Genomic DNA, 14224 nt, shown 5'->3' on the forward strand with positions numbered 1-14224 from the left:
ATTACAATGTTTTGTTTGTTAATATTAGTAAATGCTTTAGGTATCATTAACTAGCAATGAACAATATTTTTTAACAGCATTTATAATCTTGGTTAAGGTTAATTTATATATAAAACAATTATTTATTGTTAGTTCATAAAGCATTAACTAGTGTTAACATACGTTTTTAAAATTAATTGTATATGTTGAAATTAATGTGAACCATGAATGATACTGTAAAAATGTAGTTCATTGTTAGTTTGTTAACTGATGTAGTTAAGTAAAATTACTAAAACAACAAAATACAACCTTATTGTAATTTGGTGTTACCAAAAATATAGTGATCTAACCCAATTCTTTCAGTCATTTATAAAAAAATAAAAATAAAATGCAAATGCCTGCTGAGGAAAGAAAACACTTCAAAAATGTTGCCCATTCTGCCAGAAAATAAATTTCCTGGAAGTTATTTATTGCAACTGTCTGCCAGTCTCCTACATTAACTTGAAATATTTGACCATTATTCTGTTACAATAGTCGTGATCACTTAAGTTTTGTCTGACCAACTTCAGTGCATTCACATTTATAGATGACCTTTTGGACATAAGAGTCAATTCTACAAATAGCTAGGAAAGTGCTCTACTACTCTTCCCACACTCACAGGCCTCAGCTGGCTTTCTCGAGTGACTCCGAGACATCAAGTATGAAAAAAACATTGTGAAAAACTAATTTTAATCTTGTATTTGGCCAAAATGCCTTTGAATTCTCCACAAAAATAAGTAATTACAATGAGTGGAGTTTCACATGCAAGTAATCTAATTATCAGCTTTTTCCACTCAAAATAAAGGGTTTATTATAGATCTACTGTAAAAATTATAGTAACACCGCTTACATATAGCTGGCGTTCTTTCCACATGAAATGCTACAATAAAAGCTTGTGTTCAGTGTGAAAAAGCCTTTCAGTGTTCATGTTTATAATCAAAAGGGAGGTGCTGTATATCTACTGTACTCTTCCAGATCTTTTTTGACCCAAACAGCATTTATAATCCTCTCCAGAACAGAAGGGTCATGCCTAATTTTTCAACTTATGCACATGGGAGGAGGAAAGAATGACAGGAAATTTATTAACAACCCCCCGGAATACACAAAATATCCTTATGACGTAACGTATGCAGTTACAGGACCTTGGGAACCATTTTAACTAAACCACAATAAAACCACAAAACATAATCCAATTAAAAAAATATAAAACAAAAATAATTTTATTTGAAAGAAAAACACTACAACAATACATAGTTCAAGCAGCCAGTATAAAAATAAATATTAATTTGCTTAACTGAAAGAAAAAGCACGTAAACCCGAGATCATAATTTACCCCTCGATAAAACACAATGACTCAATTAAAAATAACTTCCAAATCTTCCCAAAACACCCCCACACACACAGTGCATATGAAAACTGGAGCCTCAAGTCTCATCCTCACCAATGGTCATTCTCCTTATTGCTTTGTCCTACAAAGTCTTCTATAGATGACTGGGGAAGGAAAAGACCAATTAAATAGGATACCAATAATAATGTCCCAAAATCATTATTGATTTCGGACCTTCATAAATCAAAAAATAAATAAAAACCTAGTAATCAGAGCTTTCTAGGGGCATTTTATGAGCCAATCTGGGATAATTTTCATTAATCTTTTAAACCGAGCCAGTCGGCTTGAAAACGGTAAAGAGCATTCATCTAAGGGACAGAATGATTTTATAAGGTGGCACTGACCTGCATGAGGAGCCTCTCCTTCCTCAGTTTCTTATAGAAGAGCAGCACTTCCTGGTTGGCTTGCACCACACGAGGATCAAAGTCCATCACACGCATGCCCTCTAGACTCCGTGCCCGTGACAGAGCAACGTAAGCCTGACCACTCTCAAACACACGTGCCAGCGAGATCTCCACACAATCCAGAGTCATGCCCTAAACACATGAAACATGCAAATACTGGAAATGAAAACCATTTGGCAAACCAAATCAACAAGTGTTTTCAGGATATTGCAGTGCAGAGATTTAAGAATGTGATGAGATGATGAATTGATTTAATAAGCCATTTTGGTAAGTTCTTTGACAGAATTCAAAAATAGAGCATTGGCACAGACGTAGCAACATGCAATTAGGCCCAAACCGTCACCAAACAACTGATGAGATTAAATACAGACACTTCAGTGCAGAAGGCACACAGTCTGAACACTAATGGGTAAACATGAGGACTAGTTAATGAGTCAGAACACAGAGCAGAACCACAGCGCTGAGCATCTGCTCCTCGATACACAGGAACACATAGTTCCTGAGCTAAATCATTACACTTTAATAGCTCCTGCAGCGGCTGACAATTGCATGATCATGTCCTCTGAGATCCAAAATGGGTGAAGATAGAAGGGGGCCAATTTAATAAGCCTTCATAATTATATAACAGTTTGTGCCTTTAGCTGATGCAGGTCTGAACCAGTGGTGTACTTACTGTGCAGAATGACTCCTGATGGAATGGCAGTGCAGATCTCTCACCTGACTCTTGTGGATTGAAATGGCCCAGGCCAGTTTGAGTGGCAGCTGCTGTCGGCTCAGGTACAGACCCCCTGACGCTTTAAACATCCAGCGCTCTCTCTTCATTACCTCAACAGCCCCGCAGAGGAATCGCACACGAGGGAGACCTGGGGGGAGTGGTGGTCACAAATGTTACACGTTATACTGCCAGCCACACACACACACACACACACACACACACACACTAATGACATGGACATTCTTGAGAGATTAATGATACTTCACATATTAACATACTTAAATTTATTTACTGATGGAATTATTATAGCATTATAGAAATTAAAGTAGGTAGTGCTTACTGTTGCATAATTAGCCTTACCTTGACTGCCTGGCTGGAAGTCGATCACAACTCCTCTGGCTCCATTCACTAGACCCTTTTGGACATCTAGGTTTTTAGTGAGCATGACCTGAACAAATAGAAGACTTACTTCCGCATTTCTTGTTAAGATCAAGAACAAATGTTTGCCAAGAAGAAAAAAAGCCTCCTACCTGAGCTCCAACTTTCAACTGCAACAGTTGACTAACTGGACTTTGTGAATCAATGGTCTGAACCAGCACAGGGTCACTGTCCACAGCCTCAAATACTCGCACAGGCCCTGTAAATAAAAAAAAACTTAAGGAACAGTGCATGAAAATAGTCATTATTTAAAAATTAGGCCATATGGGTTATTTATTGTATTCCAATAATTCTAAAGCCATATGATAGCTTTTTGTGCTGTACAGATATTATTCAGTGGTAATCTACCCCTTAGTTTAACCTCCGCTGTAGTATGGTGCATATTTAGGGGTGTAACAATTCACTCGTTTTCTCGATGCTTCGATCTAATCGTGCCGATTTATATGCATCGATCTTGACATTGGATTTGAATTGAGAATCATTAGTGTTGGTCAATAATCTTTTTAAAATGATAAATATATATAAAAGACTTGACTGAACTGCGATTCGACAAAACAATGTACAATATATAAATAGTTACATGTGATATCTATATATTTTTTTAATTCCCTTTTCCCCCCCAATTTGGAATGCCCAATTCCCACGATTTAGTAGGTCCTCGTGGTGGTGCTGTTACTCACCTCAATCCGGGTGGCGGAGGACAAGTCTCAGTTGCCTCCACTTCTGAGACATTCAGTCCACGCATCTTATCACATGGCTCGCTGTGCATGACACCGCAGAGACTCCCAGCATGTGGAGGCTCATGCTAACATCCGCTATCCATGCACAACTTACCATGTGCCTCATTGAGAGCGAGAACCACTAAATCGCGACCATGAGGAGGTTACCCCATGTGACTCTACCCCCGCTTGCAACCGGGCCAATTTGGTTGCTTAGGAGACCTGGCTGGAATCACTCAGCACACCCTGGATTCGAACTGGCGACTCCAGGGGTGGTAGTCAGCGTCAATACTCGCTGAGTTACTCAGGCCCCCCACATGTGAGATTTAATGGAGACATGTGCAGTGTCGTTCTCTAGTACATGCCCTCAAAGCACTCCCTTCACAGACGCACGCTGCACTCAAGTCATATCACTGTTTTGTTGGGGACTTGGCGTGCAGAAAACATTTAAATTGAAGTCATCTAGCTGATATTGCTTTTCCTTATTTGTTTATGAGGCCTTGAGGAAACTGAATATTGTCATCAGATGCAATTTTAATTCTGTAATATTTGGATTATTTAACTGACTCAGGGTTAACCATGGTTATGGAAAACCTGGAAATATCAGGGAATTTTAAAATTGTGTTTCCCAGGCCTGGAAAAGTCATTAAAATTAATAAAATCTTTAAAATTATATCATGGAATTTTTATTGTGAAATATGGAATAAACTACATTGAAACTATACAATGTGATGTGTGTGTAATATATAAACACACACACACACACACAAAAGTTTACATACACTTAGGTTGAAGTCATTAAAACTCATTTTTTAACCACTCCACAGATTAATTTTAGCAAACTATAGTTTTGGCAAGTTGTTTAAGACATCTACTTTGTGCATGACACGAGGAATTTTTCCAACAATTGTTTACAGACAGATTGTTTCACTTTTAATTGACTATAATCACAGTTCCAGTGGGTCAGTAGTTCACATACACCAAGTTAACTGTGCCTTTAAGCAGCTTGGAAAATTCCATAAAATGATGTCAAGCCTTTAGACATTTAGCCAATTAGCTTCTGATAGCAGGTGTACTGAATTGGAGTTGTACCTGTGGATGTATTTTAAGGCCTACCTTCAAACTCAGCTCCACTTTGCTTGACATCATGGGAAAATCAAAAGAAATCAGCCAAGACCTCAGAAAAAAATAAATTGTGGACCTCCACAAGTCTGGTTCATCCTTGGGAGCAATTTCCAAACACCTGAAGGTACCAGGTTCATCTGTACAAACAATGGTAGGCAAGTATAAACCCCATGGGAACACGCAGTCATCACACTGCTCAGGAAGGAGACGCATTCTGTCTCCTAGAGATGAACATAGTTTGGTGCGAAGAGTGCAAATCAATCCCAAAACAACAGCAAAGGACCTTGTGAAGATGTTGGAGGAAACAGGTAGACAAGTATCTATATCCACAGTAAAACGAGTCCTATATCGACATAACCTGAAAGGCCGCTCAGCAAGGAAGAAGCCACTGCTCCAAAACCGCCATAAATCCAGACTACAGTTTCCAAGTGCACATGTGGATAAAGATCTTACTTTTTGGTGAAATGTCCTCTGGCCTAATGAAACATAAATTTAACCATTTGGCCATAATGACCATCGTTATGTTTGGAGGAAAAAGAGTGAGGCTTGCAAGCCGAAGAACACCATCCCAACAGTGAAGCATGGGGGTGGCAGCATCATGTTGTGGGGGTGATTTGCTGAAGGAGGGACTGGTGCACTTCACAAAATAGATGGCATCGTGAGGAAGGAAAATTATGTGGATTTATTGAAGCAACATCTCAAGACATCAGCCAGGAAGTTAAAGCTCAGTCGCAAATGGGTCTTACAAAATGGACAATGACCCCAAGCAAACCCCCAAAGTTATGGCAAAATGGCTTAAGGACAACAAAGTCAAGGTATTGGAGTGGCCATCACAAAGCCTTGACCTCAGTCCGATAGCACATTTGTGGGCAGAACTGAAAAAGCATGTGTGAGCAAGGAGGCCTACAAACCTGACTCAGTTACACCAGTTCTGTCTGGAGGAATGGGCCAAAATTCCAGCAACTTATTGTGAGAAGCTTGCGAAGGCTACCCAAAGTGTTTGACCCAAGTTAAACAATTTAAAGGTAATGCTACCAAATACTAACAAGGTGTATGTAAACTTCTGACCCACTGGGAATGTGATGAAAGAAAGAAAAGCTGAAATAAACAATTCTCTCTACTTTATTCTGACATTTCACATTCTTAAAATAGAGTAGTGATCCTAACTGACCCAAGACAGGGAATGTTTGACTAAATGTGTGGAATTGTGAAAAACTGAGTTTAAATGTATTTGGCTAAGGTGTGCGTAAACTTCCGACTTCAACTAATATATATATATATAAAAATCTATGCCTTTAAATAGGGGAAGTATTTAAAGAATCTTATAAATGCATTAAAAAAAAAAAAAATACAGAATAGAATCGTTAATAGAATCTAATAGGACATTGTGTATAGAATCGTTCTGAATTTGCATCTACTTATTTCCTGTCAAAATGCATTTATTTCCTTCTTTGGAAAGAACACAATAGAACAAAACATTATGTAACAAAGCTTTAACATTTTCCAAACTCCACAGTATAAAGACAGAAATTCCATAAAATAGAACCAATTCAAGTAATATTAAACCTTTACCAAAGTCTAAGTGGGATGTTGACTGATTGATAGAACTACTATTCATTGCAATGTGCAGAAAATCTCATCCTCTACAATATTTATTATCATCAGGTGGTCTTCACACTTTCGTATGGAATGCACATAATTTGTTTCAGGGCAAAAGCGCCGCGTTGAACTCCATATAAAAAGCATGTCTTGTTCTGCTTTTAATGTTGGCATTGCAGATGGAAACAATTCATCCGAATTGTCTGATAATCATTAGCTGACGCTTCAGAAGATTGACAGCAATGGGTACAAAGTTTATGTTAAAATTATGTTAAATTTGAGCAGAGCGTCAACAGACTCTCCATGGGAGAGTCTGTTGCACAGCAGGCTTGTAAGAATTGACATACTTATGTGGTAAATTGCTGACTTAAAAGTTAAGTTCTTCGCGTCTGTTGTGTCGCAAGTCCCATCAACGTTTGTTTTAAAAGAGGTCCTTTCCCCTCCTTTCCGACTCACTGTTGTGTGTTTGTTTGTAGTTTGTAGTGTAATGTCTCCACTGGACATGTCACAAGGGTTCCGTCCTCTAACGACTGTTCAGAACTCACACAGAGCTGAATAAAATGTCAGAATCTAATATCAAATCAGTACATGCCTTAATCGCGATTAAGAAAAAAATTAACACGTTATACATTTTAAATTAAATTGCATGCGTTAATGCTGACAGCACTAATATTTATATAAACATACATTTTTAAAAGTGACCATCTGTGCCAAAAAACCTTTTCAGATTTACCAACCTACAGTATGTAGAGATAAATATGCTGTTCTTCAAAAACATAGCAATTATCCTTGCTGCAAAGGTAAGGCCAATGCTACATGTCCTACTACACATAATGGTTACTTTGGTGCTTCATAGTGTCAGTGTAGGATCAGATGGTGGATTTTGACGAATTATTTCTGTTTTCCAAAGATCTCATTCTATACAATTCACAGCATGACATTGACCTTGGCACTAGAACAGTCACCACCTGAAGCAACCCCCCAGCTCCAAAAAGAAGTCCCTCTGCAGTTTGAAATGATTTGTTTGTATGACTAACCTGGTAACTGTTTCAGTTTACTCCCATTTGTGAGCTCCACATCATCCTTGTGTGTGCACAGCCTGGTTGCTAGGATACCATCTCTCTCAATGCTGTGATTGGCACTTTTCAGCAGCTGTGCGGTAACTTCCTCTGTGACTCTATAGGATGGAAAGTCACCAATACAACGTGATTAGCAATTTGTCCAGCTGCATGCTTGGAGTCAATTCACAACTTCACTGGAGGGCTTTACTGATTACAAGCTTGAATTGCAGAGGATGTAAAAAGGTGATCTGAAAATAACCAGAACTGTGAGAAAGATAATAGAAATCATCCTGAACTATATTCAAAATTACTGACATGAGAACAAAAAGCAAAACCTAGGTCAAGGAATATCTGACCCACTCATCCTTATTTATGCCCTGAACCACAGGCATAGATAGCATCCCAATAGGACTCAGAGCCAGTGACTCATTGCACTGAACTGTGGATGTGGCCCTGGTGAATGCACAGTACCTGCCCACTCTCACAGCCTGGAGCAGAGAGATGAAGGCCTTGTCCGTTTGTCTGCGCACCTCCATCAGCTCCATGTTCATATGGATACATTTCCGCCAGCTTCTTGACTGTGGGAAGAATGAAATGTTTGACCTTATAACTTAAACCTACACTGTGGATACACAACTGTTAACCATAAAATAATTACAACTAAAGTCTAATTTTGAAACAACCTTATTCATAATGCCATTTTTATCATGGTTGCAGTGGACAAGCATGAGCTGTGCCAGTTACAGTCATACCTGGAAGCAAAAGTTAGGCTTGTTCTTTCCTTTTGTGACTGGAGGAAGCTGAAGAAAGTCTCCACACACTATCAGCTGAATCCCACCAAATGGCTCAGTGGATCTTCTGATGGATCTTGAGACAATAAAAAGTTACAGATCACACTTTTCTAATGCTACACTGGCTTAAAGGGACCGTAACCCCAATATTTTTTTTTTTTTTTATTTACTCACCCTCATGTTGTTCCAAAAGTGTATGCAGGGTCGGGGAGTAATTAAATACATGTAACAGGATTACGTATTTAAAACACAAAATATAAGTAACTGTATTCCACTACAGTTACAATTTAAATCATTAGTAATTATAATACAGTTACAGTCAAAAAGTATTTTGATTACTGAAGAGATTACTTTGTATTTTATTGTCATTTGTTTCATTTAATATTTAGTCCTTTCAGATGGAAAACATTTATACATATAAATGATGTGATCCAAAGTGCATTTGAACAGAGGTGAAACACTTTCTTATGATGTGTTACATTCATATGTTTGGAGTAAGTTTGGAGCAGAAGAAATAGAAATAAATCTTGTGTAAATTGTCAGCTTTACGCTAAGCTAAAATGCTATTTCAGTAGTTCGTATGTTAATGTAATCTTGTATTGAAGCAGTAAACGTATTTGGCTTGCTGTCCGTATACTGGAGGGCTTGGAGCTCGAGACTCGAGTCCAGATCACCACCCCCGGACTTTACTTATTTAGATAATGAATCTAGAGAATAGGTGGAGGTGAGATGTCAGCAGAGTTGTCACAGGAAGCTGGTAAGTTCTCCCGAACCTCTGGTAATTAACTCCATTTCTAGCCATTTTACATGCACAATCAGATTTTTTTTTTTTTTAATCAAGAAAATTCACGTTGAATTTCTTTTTTTCTAGTAAGACCTTTGATATTAGGGCAAAAATCATATTCTTGATAATGATTTTTGTATTGTTTTCCTGTAAAAAATATCTAAAAATCCTTAAGATCAATTAGATTTATCTTGTTTTAGAAACAACACTGCATAAGATATTTATGTTTTTCAGAGAATGTATTTTTAACATGTGTATTTTGTCTTACTGTACTGGCAGAGTTTTTATAGTCAAAACAAGTGAAAAAATCTACCAGTGCTGAAGAAGTAATCCAAAGTATTTAGAATACGTTACTGACCTTGAGTAATCTAACGGAATACGTTACAAATTACATTTTACAGCATGTATTCTGTAATCTGTAGTGGAATACATTTCAAAAGAAACCCTCCCAACTCTCTTCTGTGGAAAACAAAATGAGATGCAATTCAAAATGTAAAGCCTCAGTTACCATTCACTTTCATTGCATCTTTTTCCCCATACAATGAAAGTGAATGGTGACTGAGGCTGTCATTCTGCTTAACATCCCCTTTTGTGTTCCGTGGAAGACAGAAAGGTACACAGCTTGGAAGCAACAAGAGGGTAAGTAGATCCCTTTAAAGGGATAGTTCACCCAAAAATGAAAATTCTCTCATCATTTACTCATCCCTCATGCCATCTCAGATGTACATGACTTTTTCGGCAGAATACAAATGAAGATTTTTATAAGAATATTTCAGTACTAAAACTTTAAAGCTCCAAAAATCATATAAAGGCAGCATAAAAGTAATCCATAAGACTCCCGTGTTTTAATCCATGTCTTCAGAAGTGATAAAATAGGTGTGGGTGAAAAACAAATCAATATTTATGTCCTTTTTTACTATAAATTCTCCTCCCTGCCAAGGTGGCAGCAATATGCATGAAGAATGCAAGCCACCAAAAACAAAAGGAGATTGATAGTAAAGGACTTCAGTATTGATCTGTTTCTCACCCACACTTATCACACTTCAGAAGACATGGATTTATCCACTGGAGTCTTGTGGATTACTTTTATGCTGACTGTGCTTTGAGCTTCAAAATTTTGTTACCCATATAGTTGCATTGTGAGGACTTGCAGAGCTGAAATATTATTTTAATAATTTATTTTAATTTGTGTTCTGCAGAAGAAAGAAAATCATACACATCTGGGATGGCATGAATGAGATTTTTTTTTTTTGGATGAACTATCCCTTGAATATTTAAGTGTCATTTACACAACAGGTGGACATTTTCCACTCTGTTGTTTCAAAGGGCACCACACTGAGATGTGTGACACCATTATTTCATGTTTAAAGAGAATCGATTGGACGGTTTCATTTGGTGATTCGGTTTTGATCCAAATCAGATTCAACCACATTCATTTGCCATCTGGTGACCATTAGGAGAAAATCCTGAGTGACAAATGCAGACGCAACTAATCAGGTTAAATGAAATTACTGAAGGGATACAAAAAACAAAAACAACAACAAAAAAAAAAATATATATTCATGGCACTTATCACCACATTAGGTGATAATTTTCTTATAATTGAATTTTATCCATGTGGAAAATTGAGTGCACTGAAATAAACCAATATTGCAAACTGAATTCTATTATCCTTTTTTGTCTATCACGTAAAATTTTACAACTCTTGTCCTTTACCTGGCTATGGCTTCCAGTTTGTCAAAGAACTCTGCTTCCACCATTGAGATCTCATCGATAATGAGGTGTTTGCAGGATGTCCAGTGCTGCAGCACCCCAGGACGTTGAGCAAGCTCAAGACACTGTTCAAGAGAAGCAGAGCCAGAACCAATACCTAACAAGAGACAGACAAAAATGACTCAAGCTCACACACAATAGCTAAACCCTTTCTATAGACAGAAACATGTCAAAGATCATATTATACTTCAGACAACGTGACCTGGAGATAATGTAATGTGTACATGGTGAAATAAAACCGCTTGTAATCCATGATTACTGTTTTATTTGGCGTGAAACAAAGTATCTAATGTCAAAAATTCAGTGCTATCATCAATTATACATGACTGGATTTTCTATGACATCAATGAATTCACTATCAATTGCATTTTCCAAGGAACAATATAAATGAAACCATTTGATCTTTAGTGGCACACACTATTCTGTATGAAAGATCAGGAAAATCCATATAGAAACTGGCATTGCATTATACAGTATATTAGATGGTCAAATGGGCACAATGTAAATGTTTCCTCACCTGCAAAATTGTGCAGTGTGGTCCCTCCTATGTGACACGCTGCTACACCAGTACTTGCAGTTGCATATGTGCTTTTGGGAGGCAGAGAGCCTACAATCCTCTTGAGCAAGAAGGACTTCCCAGTTCCTAAAATTAAGTGTTTGAAATGTCACAGTAAAATAAATGACCAACAAATGCCATTCCACCATGAGAAACGGACAAAAATCAGAGAATGGAGTTCATTTTAAATACCTGCACTGCCTGTAAAAAACACATTCTTGCCACTCAAGACTGCATTGAGAACTGCAGTCTGTTCTTTACTCAGCTTCAGTGCCAAGGGCAGAACCAAGGCCGGCTTTTTATTGGGGTGGAGTGCTTTAACCTGTAACAAAAGTAATCACTCCAAAATATTTCGACTTCATGGATTGTATCATTGACGTAACTCATTTTTGTTACTTGAATACAACTCCTCTATGAGGAACACATTTTTTACATTTCAAGTAATTTTAATATTTTTTTTCAGGAGCTTAAGGTAAAAAAAAAAAATATTAATAATATTGGTGTAACTGTCCAGAGACAGAAAAAAACAAAACAAAAAAAAAAAAACACAAAAAAAAAACATGATTTAATATTTAAAAATCTCTTGTACACCAAATCAAAGTCATGTGGCATAACCAACAAGTAGGTAGCCATTCTGTGGTCATGTGACAAAAACAAAAAACAAAACCCGACCCCTTTAGACCCTTTAAACTAAAAAAAAGGCACATTTTGCTTAGGTCAGGTGTAACCCTGCGAAATGTTGTATTTTTGACTCAAATCCTGATATTTGTACAATAAATAAATAAAATTTTAAAACCTTCAAATTATTGATTAAAAGGGAATTTTTCACCCAAAAAAGAAAATTCATGTACTCACCCTCATGCCATCCCAGGTGACTTACTTTCTTCTGCAGAACACAAATGAAGATTTTAAGAAGAATATTTCAGCTCTTTTGGTCCATACAATGCAAGTGAATGGTGACCAAAATTTTGAAGATCCAAAAGCACATAAAGGCAGCATAAAAGTAATCCATATGACTCCAGTGGTTAAATCAATGTCGTCAGAAGCGATATGATAGGTGTGGGTGAGAAACAGATCAATATTTAAGTCCTTTTGTACTATAAATGTCCACTTTCACCAGCCTTCCTTTGTATTCTTTTGTTTTAAACAATTTTAATTATTCATGCATATCGCAACCTACTGGGCAGGGACGAGAATTTATAGTAAAAAATGACTTAAATATTGATCTGTTTCTCACCCACACCTATCATATTGCTTCTGAAGACATGGATTTAACCTCTGAAGTCAGATGTATTACTTTTAAGATGCCTTTGCGCTTTTGGAGATTCAAAGTTCTGGTCACCATTTACTTGCATTGTATGGACCTACAGAGCTGAGATATATATATATATTTTTAAGTCTTCGTTTGTGTTGAGCAGATGAAAGAAAGCCATACACCTGGGATAGCATAAGGATGAGTACATGAGAGAATTTCCATTTTTAAGTCGTGTACACTCATGTAGTAAAAGATGCAAGGAAGGATTTTTAATATCTTTACTTTATGGTTGCACCACTTGACTTTTCTCCAAGTCATTAAATCAGTGAAAAGGCTATGAAAGTCTTTCATTTTTATTTCCTCGGATAACTTCATTTGTCAATGACCACATAGAATGGGCTCCATCCATGGGCAGAAGTGCAAAATAAATAGTATGCACAGATAAACATACCGGACTTGTGTCACAATCAGGTCTGCGTCTTTTCACTTGTTGTCTTTCACCAAAGATCTTATTGACAGATCTCTCCGCGGGACCTTTGAGTTGGACTGGGGCGTTCACTTTACTTCTCAACTCGTTTGCTTTCTGCACATCTTTCAGCTGGAGAGGACTAATGGTCTCAAAGCTTCGAGCAAGGCCAGCTCGTAGTTTGGCTCTGTCACTCATAGGTTTGCTGCTTTGGGATGCCTGGTGTTTGATGCTGAGCGTCTTCAGGAACATTTTCAAACGATCCGGCGGACAGTCGGAGATCAGAACCTGTGTGTTCTCCTGTGTGAATTTAACTGTACATTTACCGTCCTTTGCGAAGCGAGTAAAAAGCTGGAAATCACGCAGCATGAAGCTTTGGGGAGCTTTTCCATCGTGGACGCGCAGCAAGATTTCCAGAAACTCGTTGCGCCCTAATGTGACGGTGGCTTTGCGCATGTGCTGGCGTTTGATGGCTTGACCTGCTGGATTCAAGCGCTCCACGGCCACGGTGCACTGAAGCTCGGCTGGCTCAATGTTTGTCAACATTTCGCCTTTTGGAGAAGACAGGAGGAAAGTTTAAAGCGTATGATATGAAACTTGATTCGATTTTTATACAAACTGCATCTCGGTGTGTACTCGGTTCATCTGGCTTTAAATCAGCTGCTGCACTATTAAAATAAGAATGCACGGTGCAAAATGTGTACTCTTATTTTAATAATGCACAGATGAGCCAGTCATCTTAAAATACTACTGAGACCTGTCCATTTCATTGTTATTTTATTTAATTCAGTAACTTGGATCGACTCACCTTCCTTATGAACAGCGACTCACAGCATCAGGTGTTCATTCATTATGATCTCCACGCCATGATTTTCAAATAGTTCCGCTCGACAAAGATTGGACAAAAGTGACAATATGCTGACCAATCAGAATGGGGTCCTTTAAACGACAGTCCAATCAGCGACTGTGTTTCAAAAACGTATATCATCAGGCTCCGCCTATGAACGTGTGTTCCACCAATGAGACGAAACTGCTTTATGACGAATACGACAGTTTTAGTGAAACGGGGGCGTTCAGTTAAGAAACATCCTACAAAAGATTGCATATAGGGTTTATTCGGCCAAACATGTCTT

At 37.7% G+C, this 14224-nt stretch overlaps 1 protein-coding gene across 1 annotated transcript; it reads right to left on the bottom strand.

Moving 5' to 3' along the window:
* Positions 1–1290: 1290 nt before the first annotated feature.
* LOC127441400 (ATP-dependent DNA helicase PIF1-like) lies at positions 1291–13947 on the bottom strand. Its single transcript, XM_051698783.1, has 13 exons — positions 13900–13947; positions 13143–13642; positions 11563–11692; positions 11332–11457; positions 10758–10911; positions 8219–8333; positions 7938–8044; positions 7443–7582; positions 3055–3161; positions 2885–2972; positions 2527–2672; positions 1750–1941; positions 1291–1509 (listed from the first exon to the last, which is right to left on the bottom strand). Exons 2-13 carry the CDS (start codon positions 13635–13637, stop codon positions 1456–1458), a joined length of 1854 nt encoding a protein of 617 aa, XP_051554743.1. The 5' UTR covers positions 13638–13642; positions 13900–13947; the 3' UTR covers positions 1291–1455.
* Positions 13948–14224: the final 277 nt, after the last annotated feature.

The sequence above is a fragment of the Myxocyprinus asiaticus genome, chromosome 5, assembly GCF_019703515.2.
Source record: "Myxocyprinus asiaticus isolate MX2 ecotype Aquarium Trade chromosome 5, UBuf_Myxa_2, whole genome shotgun sequence".
Lineage (NCBI taxonomy): Eukaryota > Metazoa > Chordata > Actinopteri > Cypriniformes > Catostomidae > Myxocyprinus > Myxocyprinus asiaticus.